General features: G+C 31.8%; 2 protein-coding genes and 1 pseudogene across 2 annotated transcripts; all 3 read right to left on the reverse strand.

Moving 5' to 3' along the window:
* Positions 1-4: 4 nt before the first annotated feature.
* On the reverse strand, positions 5-2011 carry LOC120210539 (annotated as a pseudogene).
* Positions 2012-2462: 451 nt separating this feature from the next.
* Positions 2463-4667, reverse strand: LOC120211834 (uncharacterized protein At5g41620-like). Its single transcript, XM_039210299.1, has 3 exons — positions 4186-4667; positions 3988-4110; positions 2463-3761 (listed from the first exon to the last, which is right to left on the reverse strand). Exons 1-3 carry the CDS (start codon positions 4582-4584, stop codon positions 3303-3305), a joined length of 981 nt encoding a protein of 326 aa, XP_039066230.1. The 5' UTR covers positions 4585-4667; the 3' UTR covers positions 2463-3302.
* A 4864-nt stretch (positions 4668-9531) lies between these two features.
* On the reverse strand, positions 9532-10355 carry LOC120211844 (photosystem I subunit O-like). The gene is made up of 4 exons (XM_039210310.1): positions 10195-10355; positions 10038-10110; positions 9782-9961; positions 9532-9684 (listed from the first exon to the last, which is right to left on the reverse strand). Exons 1-4 carry the CDS (start codon positions 10313-10315, stop codon positions 9588-9590), a joined length of 471 nt encoding a protein of 156 aa, XP_039066241.1. The 5' UTR covers positions 10316-10355; the 3' UTR covers positions 9532-9587.
* Between the last annotated feature and the right edge of the window lie 3425 nt (positions 10356-13780).

The following is a 13780-nucleotide window of genomic DNA, read 5'->3' on the forward strand; positions in this document are numbered from 1 at the left end:
TAAACAATGTAAGAATAGCAAAAGTCGCATAAATGAGCCGGAGATTGGCGGTCGACCGTGAAAACAAAGATAGCAGCCGTTTCGATGAGTCCCTCGACTTCGGACAACTTAATTTCTCTAACGAGATCTCACCAACACCGCATTCCAACTCCGCTGATGCTTTGGCAGTCAGAAAATTGCGTGCTTTAGGCTTCCTCAATTTGATTCTCCGGTTTGCCGTGCCCTGGAAATTGGATACGCGGGGTTCGCTCTCTTGCCTCGGCTGCTGACTTCTCCTCTGATAGCCATTGGAAGTGCTCGCAATCGTAAGTGAGACATTCGATCTAGCTGACAATGGTGTTTAATCAAGCTTGATTATATCATCTTTCAGTATCTCAGCAAAGTAATCTTCTTCGGCATCGGAATCCTGGAATTTTAAGCCAAAACATATCGGAATGTGAGGTTTTTGGACAATAAAAATATGAATTCAGTTCAACAGCATGAATAATATGTGATACTAGGATAGATTCCTATGAACAAACATTCTGAGGTGTGGAAGATTCTGTTGGTCCAACATCGTTAGAATGTTTTTGCTCGGATACAGATGCGGAATCGAATTGCTCAATAGAATGAGAATCATAACTACCAGTACCTTTCTTCAAGTAGGCTTTATCCAGTTCAGAAGTGCCAGTATGGTCAGTAGCACCATCTGAGGTAGCAAAGTTGCTGTCATGCATAAATGGTGGTCTGAGGAGTCCGGTTTGATGCGTTATTCAGACGAAACTCGCTATTCTTCCTAAGGCGGCAAACAACTAGCAAATCCTACAAATTCAGAAAGCAAATGACACATGAGCAGAATAGCAATCGAAATAACCCCATAACTAACAGGATGAATCGACCTAAAACCATTCATCAGAAGGAAGAGAAAAAAACAGCAGGAAAACATATCAGAATCATTTACTCAAATATTGAGCTCAAATAAGTGAACCGCATCTATTGATATGGCTTGACTACAAAGGTGAACCTGGCTGCAATGTATGTCTCCCTAATACGAGCCAGGGAAACCGTAGTCTTCATATTATTTTTTTCTTGTTATTAGATTACTCAACTAGTCTATCTGCACATAGTTTCCTATTTGAGACCATTATATGTTCAATGGTTATGAAGATAAATCACCTGGGACTTTCCGTCTATGCAGTATTCGTGCATGATCCATTCTGTTCTTTCCCCTTTCGGTGCACGTCCCGTGTGAAACACTAGAGTCCTCTTCGTGCCAATCACATTAGAACCCGACTTGACATTGCGCTCTTTCCCGGTGGCTTTCCAGTTACCCTGTTCAGTTGCACGTCTACTTTGTGAACCATTCGGATACTTTCTCCCAGCGCAGAAGAACCACTCATTATCCGACTTTACGACAGATTTGTGTGGGAAACCAGTAACATCCACCCAAGAAAAAAAGCATTTGTGAATCAATAACATAACTCTACTGGAACATAAACGTCAAAAGGATAATCTAGGTGCTAATCGCAAAATTGCACAACACAATCATGTTAGTATCTTAGACATCCAAATAAGTAATCCAATGAAGGCATTTTACCTAAAATCATGTAATTAAGATACCAATTCTCCAGGAAAAAAATAGAAAAGATCCTACACTTAACAGCTGCTAGGCTTCTCATATATGGATGTAAAATATTGAAAAATAAAGAAGCAAACCCGGTTAGTCCCAAGGCTCATATCTGCAAATTTCAACCTCGGGAATGACCTCAACACACTTCTCATATCCGTCAAGCTTCTTTTTCAAGTAATAAGAAATCAGCTCAACATCATTTGGAGAAAATCTAAACCCGGGAAACATTGAAGAAGCTTCAATGGACATCTGGGTTTCTCTTGAAACTCCTTCACCTGCCATCACCACAAGACCAATACAAAACTTACCCTTCTCCTTTTCTTTTCTCTGTTCTTCGTGTTTGATGTTATGTTGAAAACGTTAATAAAGTTTTTTTTCCTCCTCTAAGCCTAGTAACTCCTTTATTACGGTATGGATCTTTTTTGCTTTATGGTTTTGGTTAACTTCGGCTTGGCGGAAATGGAAAAAAGGAGGGTAACTCCTGTTTGGCGGAAATGGAAAATAATAATTTCATGATAATATGACAATGTAGAGTTGTTATACAACCCATGCGAGTGGTATGATTTGTTGTCAAATGTATGGTCTGAGACAATTTGATTGGGATTAACTCACATGGATGATGTTGATTTACTACGTATGCATATATAACACCAAATAACATGTTGGAAATTATTGGACTTTTGATAGACTGAATCTTTACTCTTAGCGCAAATTTCGTATCCATAAATTAGAACAGATTCATACAGACTAAGAGTTTGTTCACTGTCTGGTTTTTTTAAAGTTTTGGAATTGATGAACATTAGCCAACAAAACAAATGACGAAAATTTAACAAAAAGGTTGTTTTATCTTTTCCTTAGCTCATTGAACTTCGCCCTTCACATCTGGTGCTAACTACCTTAGGCTGCTGCTTCAAATCGTCCCCCTTCATCGCCGGTGAGCCATTGCTCCATTTCCGGGTCGGACTCGAAAAGCTTCCGATGAGTGCTCTTTTGGTACTAGATAATATGTGATCTCTAAGACTCTTCACTGACCTGTATCTTCTGATTTCATCTTCATGATCCCAATCTGTGGAGTCCGAACTTCCTCTTTCTAAGCAAATGCTTCCCCATGGGAGCTCCTCGGACCGAGATTTCATCCCCTTGTTTTCTTTTCCGATCAGAATCCTCTTAGATTCACCGTCGACGATTTCCACAAGCATAGCTCCACATATAGCTCTTCATTGTTGTCCATGTTTAATTCAATGGAGTGAAGATCACTATCGGCTGAATCATCTACTTCACACTCTTCTCCATTCATAATGACTTCACCTTTATTGACATCTTCTTGGCTGCTTGACACATTCCGAAATCTATATTCTTCAAATAAGCTTCGAGCTCTTTGATCTTCTGCAGGTTTGGAGAACCATCTGCATTTTCTTCATTGATATTGGTTCCTATGTATGCCTCAAGTTCATTTCTCAACTTTTCCACTACTGCAGTCTTCTCCTCAAACTGATGTTTAGCTTCCGAAAGCTTCATTTGAACTCGTTCCTCCCGTAAGACATCGGCAAACTGAAGCATTTCCCTTTCCTTCTCCACTTCTTCCCTCACTTTAGCCGTCTCTCTTTTCAGTTCTTCTGCCATGGCCCGATCTTCTCCGATTCCTTTAGCAAACTCATCGCAGACTTTCTCCAATATTTCCTTTGTCCTCTTCTCAAAGCTCCTTTGTCACCTTCATCAGAGATGCCTTTGTATCGGCCAATTCTTTCCCGAGCTTCTTGTTCAATCTCTCTGTTTGCCTCCGAAGTTTCTTCTCCACCTCAAGCTCATCCGCTACACATGCTATTGCATCTCGGATTCTCTCGCGCTCCTTTCTCTTCCAAGCAGCCTTTTCTTCTGCAAAATGCCTCATGAGGTGCTCCATTTCATCACAATAAGATCGTGGTTCGCGGATCAAATGATCAACATCGGTTCGAGCTCGATCAAGTTCAACGCGCAGGGCAGATATAAGGGACATGATCGACAAATGTCGCTCTTCGAGACCACATACATGATTCAAAACTTTTAAGAGTTCTTTTGAAGTGGTAAGGCCATTCCGGATGTCCTTTAAACGAGCTTCGGACCCAGTTATGCATCTAGCAGCATGATTTTTACCTTTAGAATGAGTTTCAGTCTGCATCATGAAGATTCAACTCCAAGTTTATTGCAGTGAATTCTCAATTAAAAAAATGAATAAAGTTCATTGATCATAATTACAAAACAACTCAGATGGAAAACGTTTGATCTGGAATCAATTATAAACATGCAGATTTGAAGCACAAACAAACTGTTGGTAAGCAATTAAAAACTTTGGAAAATTTAGTAAAAGAAGAAATTAATTTTCATAATTGTTCCATCACCTCCATTAGACTGGCATTGCCAACGAAGTCCAAACTCCCCAACTTATATTCAGTTAATTCAAGCTTTTGAGAAACAACCGAAGATCTTCTCTTATGAGATTTGATTCTGGATCGATCCATTTTCTGTACAATTCAAAAACTTTAAGTAAGTTTTTTTTAATCCAAATCTTCAAAAAAAGAAAAGCATATGAATCCCACCTCTGAAATAGGGCTATAAGACGGATCAGACAAAGTGGGCGGCAAGGTGTTAGACATTTTCACAACTCTGGGAGCTTTTCTCCTCCTATCTTTCTTCTCCAACTCTTCCTTAGCTAGCGGGGAAGAGATTTTATTGATCTCCCAGAACGTGGCGGCAAGTTTTCTAGCAGAAACGGAAGCTTCTTTGGTTTTGGAACCACTCTTGAGTGAACCTGTGGAGGGAAATTCAGCACTTGGGATTGCTAAAGAAGGTGACTTTGTTGAAGCCGCCAAAATCGCACGCTTGAATCTGTATTTTTGGATCAAAGATGAAGATGAAGATGATGAACAACAACGTTTTCTAATCTTGCATACCCTTTTACCTTTTCCTTCCCCATTTTGTTGTGGTTGCCATGACATTGTAAGTTTTATATATAAATTTTTATTTTTTCTTACAATAATTTCGCCTCAAAGTCTGAAGCTTGATGACCCAACGTCAAGACTTTGAAGTATTTTGAAGCAAAATTATCAAGATTTGAGTTGAAGATCTCCTTCCTAAAGATAAATGGAAAGTTTTTTTTTTTTTAAATGAGAGGTAGAGGGAGGAAGAGAAGATGAAAGAAACAAGTGAGCATGTTTTCTTTGTTGGCAAGTCCCTAACTTATTGCCTTGAATTCATCAAAGAATAGCAAAGGAAGTGGACAATCAAAGATTCTTCTTCTTAAGGATTATTTTTACAGAATAAAAGAAAGATCAGAAGAAGAAACAATAAACAAAACGAAATGGGCAATGTTGCTGAAAGATTTGAGTGAGAGAAAGAAAGTGAAAGATGTTGATTCAGAAAACTAAAGAGAGAAACAAATAAAAGAAATAAAGTGAGGACGTGGCTTAAGACGTGATGTGCCCCCTAATCTCAGCCGGAATGTTCTTTATCAGTGTTATTATCCTTAATTAATTTCCAACAAAAGTTTGATTCTGTATTTATTATACTCATTCGTTCTTAGTTCGCCATCTCGGTTATAATTACTAAAAGTTAATAATATTAATACACTGCATTATATAATTTTACATCATATTGTTGAAATAACAAATAGTGATAATTAATAGGGTAAAGTATAGTAATGGTCACTGAACATTTCTGAAGCTTGCATTTAGGTCCCCAACTTTTAAAACTTGCAATACAGTCCCCCAACATTTATTCCGTTTGCAATATGGTCCCCCAACTTAAATCACTGTTAGAAAATTAGGTTAAATTATATAAACGGTCATTGAACTTTTCAGGCACTTGAATTTAGGTCCCCAACTTTTAAAACTTGCAAAACAGTCCCCCAATAATTTTATTTTCTTATTAAATATAGATGTATAGAAATATAATGATTCAATTTATATTTAAATGTATGAATCATTTATATTTTGATATATTTATTTTCTTGTATAAACTAGTATTTAAAATATGTTATATTTTAATCAAAATATTTCAATATACGAATAAAATATATTTATATAAATGTATATTATATTTAGATGTATATAAAATATATTCATATATTAATGTATGAATCATTTATATTTTTTGAATATTTATTTTTAATAAGAAATTAAAATTATAATTATATTAGAAATACTCAACTTAAGATTATATATATAATCATGAATTATAAATATGAAAAATAATTATTAAATTTAGTTTAAAAATATATAAAGCTTAAATTTATTTTTTAAAATATTGTATCAACTAATATTTAAAAAATATATTAAATCTATCAAACAATTTATCAAATATAATATTTTTTATTGTAAAAAAATATAATATTTTCCCATCATTTATTGCTTTCAAATTTTTTACCGAAGTTCAAATCTCATTATTTCCATTTTCCATTATATTCTTTTTTTTCTGGCATTGGTCATACTATTAGTATATGTATTATTGTATATCTCTTAACACAAACGATGGTGTTAGCTTAGTGGCTCCACCCTGTATCTTTCATTTGCGGACTCAGGTTTGAGTTTGCCCAAGACCCAAATTTTACTTCTTTGTAACTTAATTTTCTTCTAATTAGGTGGTGACATGTGTCACCAATAACACATATCATGATCATGTGTTAACACATGTCAGATCCTGGTTAAATGATTAATTTATTAAATTTTATTTAATTTAAGACCAAATTGATAGCATATATAAATAATTAGGTGGTGACATGTGTCATCAATGACACGTGTCATGATCATGTGCAAACACATGTCAGATCCTAATTAAATGATTAATTTATTAAATTCTATTTAATTTAGGACCAAATTGATTATATAAATAATAAAGATTGAATGTATAATAATGTCAATTCCTTTTAACTGCCACATCATCATTTTTATCAATTGGTAACGACTAGTGGCTTAGTTGAAACAATTAAATAATTATGTTGTACGATTGATAAATTTAAAAGATCGATGACAAAAGTAAAAAGGGCTAGATAGTTAAGTTGTCAACCTAGTAGTTTACACTTTTATTTATACGTCAAAATAACATTTTATAAATTTAAAATTCAAATTATTTTCAACCTCTTCTATATCCTAACTACTTTTTTTAATTAAATTTTTTTTCAACATATAAGAATTATACTATTATATTTATATAAAAAATACGTATTACATGAAATAAGATGAAATTAAATAATAATAAATCTAACATAATTGAATTTAATTGAATTATTTTGGAATTTAGGGTTTAGAATGAAATTGAATTATTTTGGAAATTGGGGTTTAGAATGAAATTGAGGTCTGTTTTGCAAGTTTTAAAAGTTGGGGGACCTAAATTCAAGTGTCTGAAAAGTTCAATAACCTTTTATATAATTTACCCTAATTTCTAACGGTAGTTTAAGTTGGGGGACCATATTGCAAATTGAATAAATGTTAGGGGACTGTATTGCAAGTTTTAAAAGTTGGGGGACCTAAATGCAAGCTTCAGAAATGTTCAATGACCATTACTATACTTTACCCTAATTAATATTATAAAACTTTAAAATTAATTTATTTAAAGTAATACTATCATACGCTTTAGATGAAAAATAAATAAATTTAAATTTTAAAATGACGTTGTTACGAGAAAGAATGACAAGAGTATATGTCAATTTTATATAAAATAATTAAATATATTTTAAATTGAAAATGTGATTTAAAATTAAATCATTCAAAGAGGTTAATCGTACATTTGAATCACCCATAAGTATAATAATAACTTTACACCTAATATCAAATATTAACAACGACAAATCCACAATGAATGTCATTGGTTTTTGCACGTAAATATTTCTCTACCGTAATTAATCGGTTTCTATGAAATATACCGTGCATTAAATTTGTACGTAAATTAATGGGTTGCAAATACAGAATTGGACAGTGAAACAATCGGAGGGACCGAAGATAAAAAAAATGAAATAATTGGGTTCACGACAAAAATACTAAATAAACAAAGGGGTAATTTGCAAATCATGGAAATAGAGAAAAGTGGGAGAGTAATAATTTTGGACCCATACTCTCTAAATTTATCAGTCGATAATAAATAAATGGAGAAATTAGGAAATTTATTGGGAGGAGAGGTAGGGACCCTGGGAACGGCTCAAATTGTTTAAATTCAGTATTATCTGAAAATTTTACATGCTCCGAATACACTGTTTTTTTTTTCTTTATAAATATCATCTCAATTAATAATGGTTAACATTGTGGGTGGAATTTAATTACAAATTTCACTACGAAACCAACCCCACCGATTGAAGACAAATGTTAAATATCACAACCTTTGGACCTAAACTAAATTATTTATAAAAAAAAATAGTAATAAATAAAACAATGTGAATGTATATTTTAAATTATTGAGCAACTTTATTTATTTTTTATAAATTTGGATGAATATAAGTAATATTTATCTAAATATTTTTAACTCTTTGATAATAAATATTAATTCTTTTAAAAAAAATAGTGAATGTTCATAATTTTAATATATATGATATTCGAATTAGAGACCGTAATATGTCTTCAATATGTATGTAAAGTTGCACTATATTAAGTAAGAATTATTAGAAGGGAAGGGTGGATGGCGTAAAGGGAAAGGTGTCTGAGTTTTGTGGTACAAGAAGAGAAGGAAGGTGGGATGTCCAAAATGTGTTGTCCGCCTCTTCATTTGACGCAACCATCACTGTTTTCGAGGTCTGCTTGTCGATGATACGTTACACAACTAGTTTTCAGGATCCCATTCAACGGCTACTTTTTAACTTCTAAGTTTATCAACCGGCATTTTCAAATTTATAATTTAGTAGATTTTATGATATTGACTTTATATTATTTTTATCTTAAAAATCTTAATTTCATTTTGTTATTAACAGTTAATATGACAACTTTTAAAAAAATATAAAATAGTTCTTATGTTTGTAATTTTCATTACATTTTTATTTAGTAGACAAATTATGGTTTAACAAAAGATGGGTCTCTTAGCTAAGAGATATTATGTATTTTCAAAGGAAAAAAAATGTGGATTATTCTATCATTGTGCAAGTAAAATTAGCTGACCCTATTCCCATATGTAATAGGGTGAGGGGAGATAAGGTAGTAGGTTGCCCCCAATGTCAGGTTGAGAGCAACTTCCGTGGAAGACCTCCGGCAGTCAGAATTATGAATTGTCCACCGTGGGACTCGATCCCACAATCGCAAGGTTAAGAACCTTGCACTCTATCAACTGAATTGGACGGGCACTTCCATTACATTGCAAGTAGAATTATGAAAAAAATATCTACAAGTATTAAAAGAATCTCTAATGGATTCTTAAGATGGGTCAGTGTCTGGGTTCATATGTCATACACTATTTCAGAGGTTTTTTGGGTTGACAGCTATATAACATTTTATCTCTTATGAAACGACCCAACGGGTGTGAACAAGGAAACAATTTCATTAGATGGACCCGATTTCTCTCCTGCGGAATCCAGGTGCTTGTGTGTGTGTTCTATCTTACACGCTGAAATATTTATATGCAACTAATTACAAGTATAGTTCAACTAAATATTATTTTTTATTAACTCATTAAGGACCTCGAGGGGCTAAAGTCTTAAAAAGAGAATATTGTTTTTTTTATAAGGTCTCGAATTCGAACAGTTACGTCTGTAGAGTGTGTGTATCTTGTTAATGATTTAAAATATACATATATGAACAATACTATTTATAATAATAAAAAATATTATTTTTGATAAAATATAATCAATTTTTTAAATATATAGGAGGCTGTAAGTAAAATAAAATTCAACCATAAAAAACCTTAAAAATAGTCTAATAAATCCAGATTACAGTTGAGATGATCCAAGGAAGGTAAAGAGAATAATTGTATTAAACAGAGAGAAAAAACACAAAGTATTATTTAAAAATAAAATTACATATAAGGACTAGAATTTAAAGTAATCCTCAGTCCTTCCTTTGAATCCAATTTGGCCAAAAGTAAGAGTGATGAAGAGTCCAAGGTGCCATAATACCAACCACAACCTGCTCATTTGATCAAAACACAAAACTAAATTGAATTAATTCAAAAATATAGTTAAAAATGTTAAAGGGTAAACAACCCAGCAGTTGCAGTGGTTACCAGAACTGGGAAGTAAGAGCAGGAGGTGTAGGGAAGTGAGCGAGCTCAGTTCCAATGCTATCAAAGAAAAGGCCAGTCAAGCTCTTCCCATCGATTGCCGGTATGCTGGATGGAGCTAGCCACCCAATCAGCCCAAATCCTATCACGTTCAAGTCCCTACGTAGCCAGTCCCTCTCGAAGCTTCCCCATGTTTTAAAATCAATGTAATTAATTACTCTTCACCACTAATATATTTAATTAATTCATCCAAACTTACCAAGTAAACCTGCCCCCTGAAGCACCAGATAATCTCAAAGGGTTTCTAGCCCTCACCCCGGATTTCAAAAACCCTGAAATGAATCATAATGTTACTCAAGAAATGCCTAATTGCAAACAATGTGCGTTTTATCCCCTAAAGGACGATGGGTGCGTACCTGAAGAGAAGGAGGTTTTCTTTGATGGGGATGACAGCGAGGTGGCGGAGCCGCAGAGGCCGACGACGGTTGATGGGGTTGCGAATGCGGCTGCCATTTTTGGCGTATGGATGATGGGCATTGACAGATTTGGTAGCTAAGGTTGTGTGCTTGAAATGAGAGACGCGGATTTTTCTTTATGGACTACCGAAGATAGCATGGATGAGTGCTTGCTCAATGGTTTTGAGACACGTCGAAATTCAGTGGATAAAGTGGGCCTTATCTTTGCTTTGTTGGCTGATGATGCTACCAGTAAATGGATTGCGCTTTGATATTCCTATCGATTTTCTATTTGCAGATATTGTATTCATTAGATTTGAAATTTTTGTTAGGATTTTGACTTCTATGCTATTGAATTAAAAATTTTAAATATATATTTGATATTTGAATTATTATTATTTAATTGATACATAAAAATTACTCTCAAGTTGATACATGCATTAAATATCTTTTTCTAAGTTAACACATTAAAAAAATTATTTTTAAATTAATATTAAAATTTTAATTTCATCTATTATTTTAATAGTTTTAATACATTTTCATAAATATATTTTAAAAACATACAAGACGTAGCAATGACACGTGATACAAATTTTACGTTACCACATCATAAACAATTCATATCTTTAATAAAAAATATATATATATGATAAAATTAGCTCTTAACATTTACTAAATGATCATTTTGACTTCTATTTTTTTTTTTGGAGAATTTTGGACCGCAACATTTAATTTTAAGGTGAAAGGCCCCAAGATTTGACCAAATAATCACTTTGATTCTTATTTTTGTTTTTCTATAGCATTTTGACCCTTTATGTTTCATTTTAGTGTAAAAAAATACTATTTTAGAAAATTAATTGTTTGTTAACTAATAATTTTCATCCATATAGGGGCCTTTTTCGTCAAAATGAAACATTGGAGGTTAAAATGTTCCAAAATGGAAATAGGGACCAAATAGACTATTTAATCAAACGTTAAGAATAATTTTTTATATTATACTTTAATAAAAGTACCAAAACAATAAATGAAATTAAAGTTCATATATCAATTTAGAAGGAAAAACATTTTAGATATTAATTTAAAAGAATGTATTTAATTCATATATTAAATATATATTTAAACCATTTAAAAATTATAATTGTCGGAATAGTCTTTCGGGTGAGCCCCGAAATTGAGTTTCGATTTGGATTAAATGGTTAGAGTCACCACCAATCACTTTAAAACAAATTTAGGTGGGTTGAAACCATCTTATCTGATCTACATTGTACCAGAAACGTGTCGGGTTCGGGAGTCGATTACGGTCAAGGAAGGATTAGCACCATTGAACCACCCTTACGGTACCAATTAATTTTTCGGTTGTCTTTATTTGCGAAAATTTAAATTTAAATTGAAATTCAAAAATTCAATCCGAATTAATTACCTTTGATTGATTGAAAGTATCCCTAAAAGTCAAAAGTGTTAGGTTGTAAAATGAAAATAAACATGAAAAAAGAATAAAAAAATTAATATAATAATATTAATAAAAAAATAAATATATATATATAACAATGTAAAAAGAAATAAAAAATTAAAATTAGGAGAAAATGAAAAATATATATAAAGTAAATAAATAAAAAATGAAATGAAATGAATAAGTCAAAAGTTGTTACATCTCTCATGTTTTGCGTGTAGATAAACTTGATTTGCAATGAAAATGCTCTCCCATGTTACATCGAGGTTGTTGAGTGCAGGGCCTGCAAAAATAATAAAATAAAAATATAATAATAATAATAATAAATAAATAAATAAATATAAATAAAATATTTTTGTAGACCCGTACAAAAACGAGTGTCTACAATAACTATTCGTTCAATCATTTTAAAAATAATATTTAATAAATTTCAAATATCTATATCTCTTTTTTTTATCAATTTACAAATTCTTTGTAAAGAGTATAATTATCTTTCTTTTGTTAAATTCATTGTTTGTGGAGTTAAGATTGGATGACTCTATGTTTAAGCTAATCAAACTATTTAGATGATCACTAGTGATCAATTTGGATGACTCCTTTTGCAGATATATATTCATTAGATTGGAGGACTCTATGTTTTATCAATTGGTCACTCATGATTTTTAATTATTATTATTTTATTAACAATTATATACTTTTAAAACACTAGAAATCAGTGTTAAAAAATTAAATCATGTTAACAATAACAAATATTTATTCTACGTCATATATATAATAAAATAATTCCATTTAATGCTTTTCGTAATAAATAAGTGTTTTTAATATATATATAACATAATTTGAATTAAAAAATATGTGCCGATAAAAAGATCACATAAATATTTTGTAAGATGATTTTTATATAATCTCTTATATTAAAGCAATATAATCTAAAAAATTCAAACTTTTAAAATAATATTATTTAGATAAATAGTCCTAAATTATAAAATAAATTACCTGTAACACAAGAATGCTTGAAGGACGTGTAGAGTTGGGAAACGGCAGCAGCGATGGGCACAGTAGTGGGCAAAAAACAATTAATTCGGCCGACTTATAACTAAATACATGCATTAGGCCGCGTCTTGCAATTAGTACTGACATTTTCCTAATTGGTTCACATGTTTGGACCGTTTATGAGATGAGAAATTATCTTATATATTCCTTGTAAGTGGAGGTTCATCAATTGATCTGTAAGCAGAGGTAGTAATCGGGTGGATTCGTGTAGTTTTAGATTGAATTATTTTAAGTTTAGATTTTATTTAGTTTATATTTTAATGTCTTCGATTTTTATATATTTTTCTAATAAAATTCATTAGTAGAAAAAGACAGAATTAGAGATAAAAAATTTATTATCGCACAAAGTCACAATTAATTACAGTGAACAATAATCCCCACTAAATACTAGCCATGCATGTAAAAACTTCACAAATTATCCTACCTTAACATCGTAGTCGAAACACTTCTCCTTAATTTTTCTTCGTTGACTTGAATTTTATAAACCAACTCTTACATATTAATTCTAAATCTTCATTTCATTGTCTTAGTGGATGTAAATAAATTTCAAGTCTCCACTAAACCAACGAATGACTCACATTTCATCATTGGACAAATTTTATGAAATAGCTTTAAGAGTTTTTTTTTTTTTTTGAACAAAGCTTTAAGGGTTAATCACTGAGTTCTTGGCTTGGATTAATTAACTATTATCCTATTATCTAATTACTAACAGGACCCTCCCGCTGACTTCAATTATTTACATTAAATTCAACATTAGAATTTAGACACCTTACTTCACCAATTTATAAAATATTGAATAATTATTGATTATTTTATTTTTAATATTAAATTAGGATTTATGTTTCGAACCCTGACGTTTGCGAATACGGTAAACTGGGTTGGGAGGGTCGGCATTGTCTCTGCAATACCCGATCTGAATTAGTCGGTCAATAAATCGAATACAAGTGATTAATTAAAAAATCATGTTTAAGTCAATATCATGTTGAATTTTTTTAAAATTTAAAAAAAAATTATAAATTTTTTTAAATTTGAATTAAATTTATT

This window comes from Hibiscus syriacus, unplaced genomic scaffold (assembly GCF_006381635.1).
Source record: "Hibiscus syriacus cultivar Baekdansim isolate YM2019G1 unplaced genomic scaffold, ASM638163v2 tig00000715_pilon, whole genome shotgun sequence".
NCBI lineage: Eukaryota > Viridiplantae > Streptophyta > Magnoliopsida > Malvales > Malvaceae > Hibiscus > Hibiscus syriacus.

Coding starts and splice junctions, on each gene's coding strand:
- LOC120211844 (XM_039210310.1), bottom strand. CDS start 10,315: ATGCCCATCATCCATACGCCAAAAATGGCAGCCGCATTCGCAACCCCA. Junction 10,111..10,194: donor GAAAACCTCCTTCTCTTCAG/GTACGCACCCAT, acceptor GATTCATTTCAG/GGTTTTTGAAATCCGGGGTG. Junction 9,962..10,037: donor TCAGGGGGCAGGTTTACTTG/GTAAGTTTGGAT, acceptor AACATGGGGAAG/CTTCGAGAGGGACTGGCTAC.
- LOC120211834 (XM_039210299.1), bottom strand. CDS start 4,584: ATGTCATGGCAACCACAACAAAATGGGGAAGGAAAAGGTAAAAGGGTA. Junction 4,111..4,185: donor CTTATAGCCCTATTTCAGAG/GTGGGATTCATA, acceptor TGAATTGTACAG/AAAATGGATCGATCCAGAAT. Junction 3,762..3,987: donor GCAATGCCAGTCTAATGGAG/GTGATGGAACAA, acceptor TTCATGATGCAG/ACTGAAACTCATTCTAAAGG.